This window comes from Ixodes scapularis, unplaced genomic scaffold (assembly GCF_016920785.2).
Source record: "Ixodes scapularis isolate PalLabHiFi unplaced genomic scaffold, ASM1692078v2 PGA_scaffold15__6_contigs__length_5221840, whole genome shotgun sequence".
In the NCBI taxonomy this organism is placed as follows: domain Eukaryota; kingdom Metazoa; phylum Arthropoda; class Arachnida; order Ixodida; family Ixodidae; genus Ixodes; species Ixodes scapularis.
Window position 1 is genome coordinate 4,566,228 of NW_024609841.1, and position 14,865 is coordinate 4,581,092.

Sequence of the window (14,865 nt, forward strand, 5' to 3'; positions counted from 1 at the left end):
AGCAGTGCTTTTGCTGTTTCACTTCAAGAATAGGTAAGAATGCTTATTTCGAGTAGCATACCTAACACTTGGTGGCATGAGCACGCCCTTGTCGTGATGCTAATCGAAAGTCACAGGCAGGGAGATACTGTGATGCTCTTGTTGCTGGGATTACCTCCCCCATGGTCCTGGCCGGACCACAGAAGAAGATTGAGTCCAAGCTTGTGGCCACTAGGATCCCCAGATCTTGAGGCAACCAAGTAGCTGGAAATAAAAACAAATCACAATCAAGTACTTGGCAGAGCTACATTAGAATGGCTAGCATATTCTTTCGTGATCAGCACATAGATCCTTTTGCTTTTATACTTTGTACTTGTACCTATTAAAAAACTGCTCCTTCACAGCCACAGTCATAGACACACCCAAGGACAAGGCCACACAGGCCTTGAAATGATGGGTACTGAATTAAGGCAAATGATCAAATGCATTCATTTAACCCTCTTTCACCCCAACCTGGGAGATTTCTGTCAAATATTCACATTTAACTCTAAAGACTATAAAAAAAAACTACTATTGCAATGCAGAGCCGTATAGTGGGAGAGTTTAGCCAGTGGGTGTGGTGACAAAGGTGGCGGAAAGGAGGAAAGGGAGGAGAGCGCCGAAGGAGGGAGAGAGAAGGCAGCAAAAAGGAGACGACCACTATTTTGACGCAACGCTGTTGGCGCGGAGCACTGTTGAGGCTATGTGTCGTCTGCTACTGGCTTAATTCATTTTTGCCTTTATAAAACTTTGCGTTTAAACATGGAGAAACTTCTTTCTTTAGGTTTTTAAGTCACCGAGGAATAACACTATATTATTTTATTGCCAGAGCCTGCCAAATAAAAGCAAAGGGCAGGTGTCTGGATAGAAAGAGTTTAGTTGGCGCACCAAGAGGCTAACCAATAAAAATGGGTACCACTCTGCGCAAAATGCCTAAAAAGCGTGCATCTCTACTTGACACTAACAGCGGCATACACTATCTATTTTACTGACTAAAGGGTACTAGATCATTATTTCCAGCTAACTAGGCAAACTAGATATTCTTGCCGACTTGCTTTTTAGGAAAATTTTTAAATTTACAAGAACTATTAAGACAACAGCTAAAAAAAAGCAATGGCAAAACCAACAATCGAATTCGCCTGCTCTCCAGTAGCACGACATCTATAGAAGGCAGACCTGCAGAATGAGCAAGCAGTCTAAAAAAGAGTATGTCCCATGTATAATTTGTTTCCATGCTGCAAAGCAAGTGCTGGAAAGAGGTTTCACGACATTAACAAAATTTCTTGCAATCAGTTGAGAACAAGTTAGAGCAGCGAACTTGTCCTTGCCCTTGGCATAACGTCTTAGTGTTGCCCATGGAAACTCAAATAAATTTGTAAATAAAAACAAAAAAAACTAACCTTTATAAAAAAAATCTAGCTTTCGCAAAGAAAAGTTATCTTGAACAAAATATGCGGGATACGGTTGTACAGCATCCATTTCTGTGCTGAACCAGTTTTGAGGCAAATCTGCGACAATGAAAAGAAAACGCCCGAGTACATTAGGGAAAGACAGAAAGGATGCATACCTACAAGAAAAAAATTTAGAACGACCACGGGCAGGAACCTCTGGTGAGGCTCTCGGAGTGACTCCCTGCAATGGGCCTGCGCAGACCAGAGAACAAGATCGGTCAGAGCTTGCAGCCATAAGGTGCTTCATACCATGAAGTCCCAGAAGTAGCTGCAGATGGAAGCAAAGTGCATTTCATTTCTCTGCAGAATGGAGAGTTTAATAGCTAGTATGCATTCATAAGGTGATACAGTCACGAATGCAGATTTTTCAATGCAGCACTATATCAACAAATTGTTAACCGTGCCGGGCAACACTAAAAACCGAGAGCATTATTCCAAACTATCTCAGTTTAAAGTTAACCACGGCAGAAGCTGCAAGCCATGTGACCTTCAAGTTGGACGCCATGGTACGTCGAGCTTATAATCATGTGTCACACTGTTTTTGCTGCAATGGCTTGTAGTGTAAAAAGTGGTCCAGCTTAAAGAGATGCAAAGTATAGACGTTTGTGAGTGGGGCCCTGACCTAGTCTTCAGCTACATTGCGAGGAAGGACGTTTCAACCGGGATGTTTGCTGCCTGTATCAAAACAACCAGCTTGTGGACAGCGATTGCTCGAGCCGAGTACATGTCCTCGACAGTGCCATTATTTGACAAGCAGTTTTATGAATGTTAAACATGACTGACTTACAGAGAGACTGCATCTCAACGACTAATGACTTGGGATACCTAACTGAATACTGATATATTAACTGAATGCAAAACAAATTACCTGGCAGGCATTAAATTTATCAACAAGGTGGGTCGACTCCGCATTAAGTTGGAGTCGATGCGTCAGGCACGTAGCCAGGATTTTGTTTCAGGGGGGGCCCACTCATAACAAAATGCTGTATGAGGGGGAGGGGGGAGAGGAGGACCCATGCAAAATGGAAGATATCGGGGGGGGGGGGGGGGGGGGCCGGGCCTCATAAGCCTCCCCCTGGCTACGTGCCTGCGATACGTAATAGGACAATACAAACAAAGATATGCCTTACAATTCCTCTTGCACCCCCAAAATGATGTGTTTTTGAAGGTAAGATACACAATGTTCTTGATTCAGAAAGTGCCTCAGCTGTACAAATGCATATGCAGTAAGGGCACTCGCCAAGCCTATTCTCCTCAGCTCTGTGCAGGTTAAGCTAAGTTAGAGTATAGAGGTACACGCTCACTGACAGCATGAGGAAGGCAGGGAGAAGTCTCCGTTGTTCCACCACCAGCCCGTCTGCTACCTTCGATGACGTTTCAGCGCCTCATGAGCCTGGAGCGAGCACATCTGTCCAAAGTGGGGTAAAAAGCACAAGCACGTGCTGGAGGACGCCCAGCCATTCTCTTTTTGTCATCGGCTATTCTACATATTTTAGTATGACATATTTTTAAGTGAGAAAAAGTATTGCAAATATGCAGTCCAACTTTGACCATAATACAGAAGTCTGATAAAGATAACAGTTGCCATTCACCATTTTCCAAATAAGTGGTCCCATGTATTGGAACATCTACACATGTGGTGCGTGAGTGGGTTCAGGACTGAGACGCTAGAAAACGAAGCGCTCACAAGGCTTGTCTGGCCCTTCCAACCATGCGGGTACATTCATCGCAAATCCCCGATTTTTAGACAAAATGATTTAGAATGAGCAAATCTTGTCTACGCCCGAGGTAGAACATTGAATTGTGATTCCCCCATATTGTGCCAACCATCCTTCAACCTGCGGTACCACCTGCAAATGAACTATGTTGCGCTGCGGCACGCGTCCATGCTGCCTACTTCAGGGAAAACCACTGCTCGTGTTGAAGACGACATCCCACAGTGTACAGGCAACAATGTTTAACGAACTAAAACAAAATTGATATCATTCAATAGACACAGATAGGCTCACAAAGTGTCGACACCATGATTGTTGTTGTTGGTTTTACTCTTGCATACAAACAAAAGTGACTTCCTCTTTCCTCCGATGTACAGTAAAACCCCCTTATCTTCGTGGCCCCTATTTCTTCTCGAATCGGTCACAGAGCACATAATCGCAGCCACTGAATTCTGCAAAATTAAAGGCCGCGAAAATTAAAGGTTCGCCAACATTAAAGAGTTTACTGTTCTTCCGTGTGTCACATGATGTTAACATTTCAAGGAGGCTGAAGGTATTGGTTTAAGAAAAAATTGACCTATAAAAAAAATGCCCTTCTCCAGGTTAGGCACGCGAGGTTCTTTTGCACTACCTATAAGGCGGCAAGTTGGTTTCGGCAGAGCTTTTGGTTAAACGGAGTCACAAAAGTAGCTATACTTGGAGTCAACTATTTTGTGCTGCATTATAAAGCTAGAGTAAATTCCACTGTGCTTCTGCACAGCACTGCTTGTTGCGAGAGCATATGTGGTTTAGTGTTGCATCCCATTTGCATGATCTAGAGAAACTAGCACTAGCAGAGTTGGAGCACTCAAAAAAAAAAAAAAACACACACAGCCGACTGTGGAAACATTGAGAGATGCACACATGCGAACTGTGCATTTCTTAAAAGTGGATTCCAGCAAAGGTAAAGACAATATGTATACTTACGGCGGCCATACTTGCCTTTCCCAAGCATGACCACTTTTCCCTCGGTAGCACCATCCAGTAAGCAACAGCAACACGCCCATGAGACGCCGCCGACTCATGGATTGAATGACGACCCGCCTGAGGTCTTGGAAGGAGATCCGGAACACTGCTTTAGGCCAGATGTGGTATCTGGAGGGGGCAGGGACTAAAAGTAAAAATTAACAAATTTATCTGAAGCGCTACATTCCTATGGCATAAAGTCTAGGATAGCAGTATCATTTTTTTTTTTTTTGAGGTCAGTGATGCATTTTAATTAAACACAAATGGTTGGTTTATATGATGAACCAGCAGCCCCTATTTTCCTTAAGTGCAACGGAGTGTCTAACGTTACGTCCGACGGAACCCGAAATAAAAATTAAAGTTACGCCCAACGTAACTGTCAAGCATTCGAGTTGCGTCCGACGTAAACCAAAATAAAAATTAAAGTTACCGTATTTACTCGAAAATAGGTCGAACCCTATTTACTTGGTCCATAGAGAATAAAAAAAAAGTAATTCAAATATAGGTCGACTTTTTTTTTATTTTTAAGAACAGGGGAAATTTTGGGCAAAAGAAAGAAACAAACCTTTATTTACATCACTCTCAGCTAAATCACGGGGCGATGCCAAAAACTTCATCACCGTCAGAACTTCTGGACATGTCATCGTCGTCCGAAGCTTCTTCAGCTGGGTAGACATCCTCGCGTATTCGCAGCAATACTTCACTGACACCGTTGTAAAATGACGACAGGAAACGAAAGAAGGTGCGAAGCGACGGAAGACAAACTACAAAGACGCAAGCAAAGCCGCCGTGTCGCCATGAGCAACACGCGAGCCGAGCCGCCTCAAGCAACTAACAAAACTTCTTTTTTTTTTTTTTTTTTTTTTTGTGTGTGCGCGTTTGCAAGGATGGAGGGTAAAGTGCGTGGCGCATCGCGTTCCTCTCCTTCCCCGTTGCCCAGCAAGGGGAACGCTAGAGGCGCGATGTCGACATCCGACGCCCGAGGAGCGGCACGGGCCACCGCGGGCGGCGAGCCATTTCGGTTACCAAAAGCTTTTTGAAACAAGAAGCGGCGCGGCTCTACGGCAACGCCGGCTCGGTGACTCGATAGCTTCATGCCTCCGGTAGGGTCGCAAAATTTGGTCGCGAATACAGGTGTCGAAATTCTTTAGTCACAATTTCCGAAAAAAAAAAAGAAAAAAAAAAGGTCGACTTATATTCGAATAAACACGGCCGCGCGACGACACACACATTATGAAAGCGATTGGTGCGAGCGACCAAGGCGATGAGCGACGTTTTCTAGAAGCCCAAGAACCGAGCGGCGCAAGCAGCGGGAGTGAGAAATCTTCGTCGCTCGGCGCCGGCACTCGTAGCTTCTCGCCGTCGCTCGTCTCGTTGATCGCTATATTGCTTACATGCCGTTCAGAAAGGCGCTCTAAGTGCTTAACATTGCATTGGGACCAGCCTCGCATCCAACCGTAACCAGTCTTGACTTTCTTTAAAACCGCACAGGTAGAAGTTAACATCGTACATACACAGGGCCGTAACCAGGGGGGGGGGGGGTTAGGGGGTTCTGACCCCCCCCCCCCCCCCCCCCCGAAATTTTTTTCTGGGTACGGCCCTGGTCGGTGCACTGGCAGCCAGCCGATTTTAATCTCCACCTCTGCGCACGCGCAGTGGCGCCGGTCGGCTACCGGGTACTAAACCGGGACCGGTTCTCCGGTTTGCTCTAACTCTCCATTATATGCCACCGACGCACATGATTCATAGGCGAAAATAGGCCATAGACACTTTCAAAATGGCCGCCGTTGTCCCCGAACCCCCCCCCCCCCCCCCCCGAAATTTTTTTTCTGGGTACGGCCCTGTACATACATCGTTTTCAAGCATGGCTCCTCGTTCATTGCTCGATTTACTCCTCGTTCATTGCTCGATTTACATTTGCGGTAAATGACAAACCGCAATGAAGCACAATTATTCTAGTTCAAAATTGTCACGAACACTTGGCACGCATGCTTACACAGTAGCGCACCAAACGTAATTTAAAAGTAGAACGAAAACGGGACGAGATTCGCTTACCGTTTCACGGAGACAGACGCCTTCGGATCCCAGGCCTAAAGAACTCGGAAGTCGCCGGCGGTCCGGAGATCGGACGAGGCGAGCCGACCGCGCTGACCCAGGCCGACCACACCTGGTTGAACTATGAGAGGCGCCGTCGAGTTTAGAACCAGAGACGCAGTAGAAACGGACCGCAAAACATCTGTCCCGTAACCGTAAACGAGCCAACGAACCACATCGCGCTATCTTCGCCATTGTTCGCCATCTCCGCGACGACCGGAAGTGGAAGCCGCGAACTTAGAAAAGCCGCGGCAGCGGAAGCACCGAAGCCACTGGGCGGAAGCCTTAAGTTTCGGTTTCGGTTTTCTCCAACGCCGGCTACGGTCGCTACGGTTGCGGGCTGGTGAGTTTGTGGCTGGCTGCGAGGACGCGAGGGGCCACGAAAAGACGCCGAGTTTGCCGAGTACGAGCAACGGGCCGTTTGCCGCTGTCGACCGGCGATGCGGTATCCGCGGCTTGGTGTTACGATCGGTTTCTTGCCGTGCACGTTAACTCAAAGCTCGAAGTTCCGCAGTTCCGTTCCGGCACCAGCCGCACCACGTTTTCCGGTGCATCGCACGTGGAGTCCTTTCGACGCATTCAGTGAAAGTAAAGATCGTGTCCGCTGTCTTCGGTGCTGTGGAAGAAGTTGCGAGACGGAAGAAGCATCAAAACCAAGGCGTTTAGGACTCCAGGCCGGGCCGCCGGTTCACTCTGAACGAGAGGCGACGTGTGTGCCCACGCTTTGAGGAAGCCTCCGCGTTTCGCCGCGCCAGACCTCGCCGATCGCGACAGGACCAACCGGACCCCGAGTCCGAGAGGCTCTTGCGCAGCCAGGAACGGCACCGAAGTAGGAGCTGCTCGTTCTGCGCTACCATGCAGTGCTCTACAGTGCTCGGAGCTCTCGGTGTCATTCGTGCTTGCACTGAAGCCATTGTGACCCCTTCGGACGCGCAAGTCGTACTTCGCAAAGGTTTGGACGGGGCCGCCCTCACCGAGCAGCTCCGCTATATTCCGCTTACTTATGATCGCAACAAAAGCTTGCGTTTGTTCTCGGGAAAAAAAATTGCGGGACCGCTCTCCGCGCCGCTGACGAGGTTGGCCGCCGCCATGTTCTCAGCTGTTCACTCGCTCCTGCAGCGAGCGCCTTGCGATTATCCTTCCCGTTCCAAAATGCGATGCGCTTTGCGCATTATGCCGTTTACATGATCATATATTGAATGCGGCAACTGGATTCAATGCGACTAAGTCGCATTCATGTAAACGCGGCTTATGTTCTTTTTCGACATACATGGTGTATGTACGATACCGGTGGTGAACGATGGACGTTTTCGGTGGAAGATGGCGGTCGTCTTTCTGCATGTATGATTTAGTTATACCGGTGGTCCTGTGGTGTAAGCGTTTTGTTGGAAAGAAGGCGGTCGCCTACGTCATCGGACGCAAAATCATACCAGCCACACGGAATCATATCGGCAAGCAAACTGGCTGCCAGTATAGACAGACCCGGAGCCATAGCGGTGCCGGTATCTCCAGTTATGCAGAACGCCAAACCAAACTAGCTGCATACATAATACCAAGAAATTATGGTGGTGTCATACCAGAATTGTAAAAGCGGCAGGTTTGTTTCTTGTACGTTTTTCCAATAGGGACGTAGTATTTGAAATGATAAAAAGAAACATAGTGTAAACGGAGGGTGAAAACAATCGACTGGGACAAGAGTCTCGCGTGTCTCTTTCACGTCGAAGACGGGTACATTCGATATGATCAAATTTAAAACATTTCCAGCACAGTTTTTTATCGTATTGTACTGATGCAACCCGTTAAAACAGGTGAAATTGGTCAGGCACTGTACTTTGTCTCGTACTATAGCGCAGTCACTCTGGGCAAAGCCGGTTAACGAGTCGACCTTTGGAAGGTTAAAATCACCGTAAACGTGTACTTTGTACTTTGAAAAATCAATTCAGTTGTCTAGGTCTGCAAAATGGTCTACGAAAACACAAACGTCGGAATTCGGCGGAAAATAATAACAGCCAACAAGGTAGTTTAAGCCATCCGATGCCGGTATTTCCACCCAGACACATTCCCTATACGTCTCAAGGTCTGTACGTCTAATCGGATAAAAATCAGACTTGCACGCTATTAGAACACCACCACCATATTTAAGACGTTCAGTGTAGTTTCTGTCTGTTCTAAACACTGAGAATTGACTTGGAAAATAAGAGCTGCTAGTGCAACATTCATTTAGCCATGTTTCCGTCAGACAAATGATGGCATGGTCACAGGAAAGGGCATTACCGAAAAATTCGTCACTTTTGGTTCTAAGACCTCTCGTATTTTGATAGTACAAGTTAATTTTCCGCTCTATCATTGGGGGTAGGTTGGACAATATTAGAATGTTCGAAGTGCCGTGAAGGCGACAACTTGCCATAAAATGGACGGAAGACGCAACCAACAGGCCACACCTCAGGCTTGTTCAAGAGTTCAAACAAGTCTTTGTCCAAAAAGACATGGAAAGAGCTGTACGTCGGATACCTGGCTTTCAGTTTGGTGCACACGACAGTCTTGTCCCCAACAAGCCCTGCCAGAAGTCCTTGCACATCCGATGCTTCGGTGCTCGCAGCCAGACGGGAGGCAAAAAGACCTGTCACTGCCGATGGTCTCGGGGCGGTCTTCAGCACGGACTGCTTAGCTGTGCCAACTGTGGTTGGAGGCCTCTGCGTCTGCCTCTCCGGGTCGGATGAGCAGTGCACGACCGTACGTTGATGACGACCAGGAGACTGTTGTCGAGCCCGGAACTTCGGTAGCGGTACGCCAGCACGCGATGCACTTGTGCCTGCGATAACAGCTGATGCGAAGCTACCCGTGGATGGAGCTGGGCAGTCGCTGCCACTGGGCAGTGCTGGGAATTCTACACTCCCACAGACACAATCCCGCAGGTCACGCACCGCGTCACGAAGCGAAATGTTTTCCACTCGAAGCTCCCGCACTTCGCTTGTAAGCTCATCCAGTCGACTCGCCATTGACCTAATCAACTGGATAATACTTGCAGAAGAATTACCGTTGACTGCGTCTGCAGAATCCAAAAAAGCCGCAGAATCCTCGGGGGGCGTGATAGCATAGCCGGCCTCGCTGATAAGCTCCGCTGTTGAAGGATCCCGTCTCTTCATACACTGATTGCATTTGTACTTGCTGTTCCCGGATTCCATGAAAAAATTGTATTCATCAGCTTGAACGTTTATGCGCTTCAATGAAAGCGCATTTTGCAAGACGCACAAGGCAAATATTGTGACCGGCCACGAATCGGCTGGGAGCAGCGCGCACATGCGTGTGCCTCGGCAGCCATCTTGGCAAAAATATCACATGGATAAAACAATATCACTATCACATGGATAAAAACAAGAATTGTCGTGACAATAAATTTGAGGGGTGTATTTTCGCCCACAAAATTGTATTTAATTACAACTGTATTTGAAATACGCACGTTTTAGTATTTAAATACACACGTCACATACATTACCGAATTTGTAATTAAATACAAATGCAAAATACACAAAGTATTTGAAAAGAGTATTTCAAATACTTGTATTTGAAATACTGCCCATCCCTGGGTGTCACAAAACAAAAATTTTCATTTTTTTTTTACAGCAAAAATAAACTAGGCATCGACGAGCTCCTATTCTCCGCCCAAAGGTAGCGCTAGAGGTCAAAACCAAATGCCAAAGTTTCAGATCCAATACCTTCATCAAAAGTTATAAGTGATTTTTTGAAAACTTCAATTGGAAAATGGAGCCTATTTTTGGCCCGTTTTGGGTTTCTGGTGCTCATAGAGTCCCATATGTATTCGAAAACTCAGTCGGTCGCCAATTTCCCACTGAAATTTTCAGAAAATCACTTATAACTTTTGAATAAGGTATCGGATCGGGCTGAAACTTTGGCATCTGGTAGTGACCTCTAGCGCTACCTTTGGGCTGAGAATAAGCGTTCAGCGACGCCTAGTTTATTTTCACAGTTTATAAAATCTTGTATTTTTTTTTTTTTGGGGGGGGGAGCATTTTGTACATAGTAATTTCTTGGGTTGGCTATATTTGCCTTATTCTTTAAGATCATAAATGCCGGATCATAAATATACCTTGCACTTTTTATTCCGCCATTAACATTCAGCTACTATCACTTAGCGAATTCGCGCTGTCATAAATAATTGGCTTCTTTACCCTCGCCTGTCTGAAAAACATCTACATACTCAAAGTGCGCCAGGGCTAACGCTGACTCCTTTCCTCACGCCTTTCTGGTATACGGACGGTTCAAATCGCCATGAACTGTTATAATATGAAGTGTAGAAGTTATTCACATAATGATGGCATGCAGTTAGGTCGTAAAAGTAAGATCAGACACTTCACAAAGCAAGGCAAAAAGACTTGGTGAAACGCAACAAAAGCAAACAAACAAACGAATACAACGCCTTCTTCAAGGCGCGGAGGGGTTTGAGGAGCGACGATTTAAAGGGGGTTGGCCGGGGGAGGGGGGGGGGAGGGTGGGGGGGGCACAGCGATTTCCAGACTTCGGTTAAACATTTGTGGAAGCTGCCCTCTGACACTTGTAAAGTAAGAAACAGAAAACCGATATCTCCCGCGTGACCTAGTTGTGTAAAAGAGAAAGATAAATATTGGCATTTCTGGCACCCCTCAACTCACTCCCAGTCTTCAGGGTCACACCTGGTCCCCCTCCTAATGACGTAATTCGGGGTGCCGTGTAGCTTCCCGTGCGCTCTCTTGGAGGACGCTCCTTTCCCTCTCTCTGCTGACATTAGCAGGTGTTATGCGGGAGCTTAGAGCCGAGCGACGTCACGTAAGCTTCTTGCCGTAGTTCCTGCGGTTGCCACTCGCGGCTGCAGGTGGGCGAAAAAGCTCGACATGTGCTTTGCAATTATGCAGCGGAATCGCGACATTCTTTTTTAATCAATATGTTTTCTGTATTCCCCGGGACACGATAAACAACATAAAAATGACGAGAGGGAAATTCTTTTAATCTTAAAATCGGTGCACCCCCCATCACCCCTTTTCAGGCCACCTTATGGCGGCCGCGTCACGTGATTGCAAGATGGCAGCGCCCAGGCGTCGGAGGTTGAAAAGGTTCATTTTGTGAAAGCTGCTAGTAATTATAACTTTTTGCTAACTTCCTTTGTACCCTTGAATCTGTGTTTAAGTTTGCCGACGTTGTGCATTATCTTTAATAAACGTTTCGCCATTCAGGAGTAACAAGTGAAACGAAGTAGTCAAGCAATTTTTTTTTAAACCACGGACTGACTGCGGTTTTCGGCAGAAATAAAGAGTAAGAAACAGATAAGCTAGGAAAAAAAAGGAATAGGAGTAATTGTTCGCGCCTTCTAATCCAAGATCTTCATTATGTGCTCGGCCTTGGAATTTGCGCGTATTAATTGTACTCTACTAAACGCCTTTTTTTTTTCAAAAGTCCGGCCTTCGTTATTGCCGAGCGTGGGTGCTATCCTTTATTTTGTTTATGGATCTATGTGTTTACATATGCAAAAAATTGTTTACGTCAGACTAAGAAGGATGCGTCATTTAAAATGATTTGAGCCGTAGTACGCCCAAGTTGGGATAAAAAGACACGATTAACTAATTAAGTTTGACTTTCCTATGAGAGTTTGTCAACCTTTGCACCCATAAAAAAATTAACGTCGCAGTCTCCAATTTGCATGTAGCGTTTTTTACCACAGCGTTCTGACGGCACGTCCTCAAGTGACAATTTTTCTGGGACACAGACTTGCTATGTCATGTCTTCGCACGACGTCTATGAGACGCATGCTCGTTAAGCTCAGGAAATATCGAATAAGCAGCGGTGAAAAGTACCGTCCTGTGGAACACTATGCTGATATATACTCCCTGTATCGATCAGAAGGGCTTTATACTAATGAAACCAGGCGCTAAAGGTGACGTCACTTTTGCTGTGTATATGTAACACATCTGCATCAAGGGCCTCAACAAACTTTCGGCCCTTGTAACACTGTAACCTAACCTAACGTAGTACAACCGCTGCACATCATTCTGTTGACTGTATGTGGCCACCCGTCATCGGGATATGATACTATCAAAAGCGGACTTGTGGACTTTTTTTTTGTTGACCAAATCTCGAGAAATAAGACTGAGCTACTTCATCCGGAGCACTAAACAAAACTCCAGCTTTGTTCTCACCCTATCCTGCGCCGTCTTTGATTTATAATATTGAACCTTAAAACATCAAGGAATGACAGACATTCCCACAAAGTTTACCAGTACATGAGTTTGCTCAATGATGGACACGCCAGCTCTACCGCATTTTTTGTTGCACCTAAGAAGGCAGAATGCAAGTAGAAGTAGGGTCTTCAGTCCAACTTTGCAGGCAAATTAATTTTGTTTCTTTCCTAGACTTAATTTCAGTTAATAATTCTTATGTATCATGAGCGACGAAAGTAAAGTGTCACACTTGAGACTCTGCGACAAGTAAGTTAAGAAAACAAAAAAAAAAAGTATCCAAAGCTTGTCTCGTGAACTTAAATAGAGCCATCCTGAAAGCGTCAGAGTGAAAGCGGATATATTTAATAAAAAATTTTCTAAGCTAAGTCTCTTACAGAGATGTCGGATATTATTCTGAGGCTCCCAGAAAATTCAGTTTCCTAACGATTTCTGGAAACGAGTAACTTGCTTAAATGCGGTTGGATCGACGAATGATTATTTTAGCAGCGTGTCTGATTGCCTTGTTCGTACCATCTCTTTTTTACAGGCAACAAGTTCAGCTGCGACTGCAGGATCTCCTGGATCGCGCATCTGGCCAATGCCACCAGGAACGACAACTTCCGGCGCGAGCTGCGGCACATCAAGTGCGACTTCGCGGCGGCCGACGGTGCGACGGGTACCAGCAGCAAGGTGGCCCGCCTCAGTGCCAAGGAGCTCAACTGCCCCGAAGATCACGAGAAGCCCAAGTTCGAGAACTGGCGCCCCGACGCTAAGGTCGACAGCACGACAATGTCCACCGTCGCTTCGTCAGACCAAGGCGACATCCTCGAACAGCGGGACGACAAGAACCAGATCGAAGAGGAGGAGTCTGAAGAGGTTCTGGTCTCGGAGGCGCGAGACGACGCGACCGCAACGACGCAGACAATGAAGAACGAGATTGACATGGTGCTGAGTCAGCGGAAGGTGATGCAGAAGCAAGCCGCCCACTCGCGGAAGGACAACGGAAACTCCGGCGCCTCGCTGGTCGGCTGGAGCATAACGCTGCAGATTTTCTTCGCCGTGGTGGCGAGCGGGATGACCACCGCAGGGTTTTTGGTCCGGCATAGCTGATCTCATCAAACAGAGATTATCCCTGTTTTTTTACTTAAAAAAATGCGCGTGACGAATAATGAGACCTTTTAGATAGCAGAGTGGGTGCAAAAAAACACCGGTACGCACTCAAACCTCTTACACCTCAGTCAATGTAAATTCTTGTACAGGGGTAGGAGTTTTCGCTTTTGGTTACGCTGATATTAATGTGCTGTATACTTACAACAAAATAATTATATCGAAGATTGCACCAAAGGGATCCCGAATATTTATTTCTGAAATGTATAAATATTCGCACGTCAAGATACGATGCTGCAAAAATCACTTTACCTGGCGGCGATGTCGGTGAAGTCTTCATTATTATTTATACTTTTATTAAATACGCTGTAAGCTATCAGAAGTTTTTCGGTGAATGCTGCATCGGGAGGCGGTCCAAATAATATTCACTGGACCCATTTTAATCAATTTATCCAACGGAAAGGACGATCAATACAATGTTCCAATTGTAAAAAACAAAATTATATTAAAATAATTTAGGAAAACAGATACAAATAAAACATTTAGACGTTAGATGTCTTGACATTGTGAGGTCGGTCTTCGAGAATATGGTGACAGTGGTTCTTGTCGTAGATAAGAGCGTGGGCTCAAGCTGGTAGCTTGGCTTCTTTAACCTGCCTTCCGTAGTAGTGATATTCTTCCGCACGCCCGTAGCAGGTAGGGGTGGCGACTAAAGTCAGAATTTCTCTATTTTGCAGCGGCAACTTTAGCTTTACGTGGTCTCAACTGCGGTTTCAAAAGAAAAAAAAAGGGAGGTCTCCAAGATAGAGTAACCATCGGAGCGCGGTACCGCTCGCCCTTCTCATTCGCTAGTCAATAGGGAGTTTAGGGAAGCGTGTTTGCACATCCGATACGGTACAATGGGACCTCCGATACAAACTGCGCATGCGCTACCACACAAGGCTCGCATATGCTCAGTTCGTACTGGAGGGGTCATCGAACCGTATCGGGAGTGCAAAAACGGTTCCTTAAAACTTTCTAATATACTACAATTGAACCGTACTCCTAGATAGTACAGTCACTGACAAGGAGTGTGGCTTTAATCTTTTCTTTGTCTCGTCATTCGGTCTTTGGAACCCTTCTCGTAGGATGCAGCAGTCTTGTTGGCTGCGAAATGATAGTAAGATGTTTGGAATTTTCTACGCCCAGCATTATTCAAGCTCTCAATAACAATAACGAGAACGTGAAAAAAAAAAGAGCTCTGTATCAAGGCACTAGGTAGCAACC

At 46.1% G+C, this 14,865-nt stretch overlaps 1 protein-coding gene across 1 annotated transcript in view; it reads left to right on the forward strand.

The window, feature by feature from the left end:
* LOC121835619 (connectin-like) overlaps positions 1-13,602 on the forward strand; it is a 340,517-nt gene extending 326,915 nt beyond the window's left edge. The window contains exon 3 of the mRNA XM_042290052.1: positions 13,040-13,602. Coding sequence (XP_042145986.1) covers positions 13,040-13,602 — 563 coding nt within the window. The remainder of the gene's footprint in view (positions 1-13,039) is intronic.
* The last annotated feature ends 1,263 nt before the right edge of the window (positions 13,603-14,865 follow it).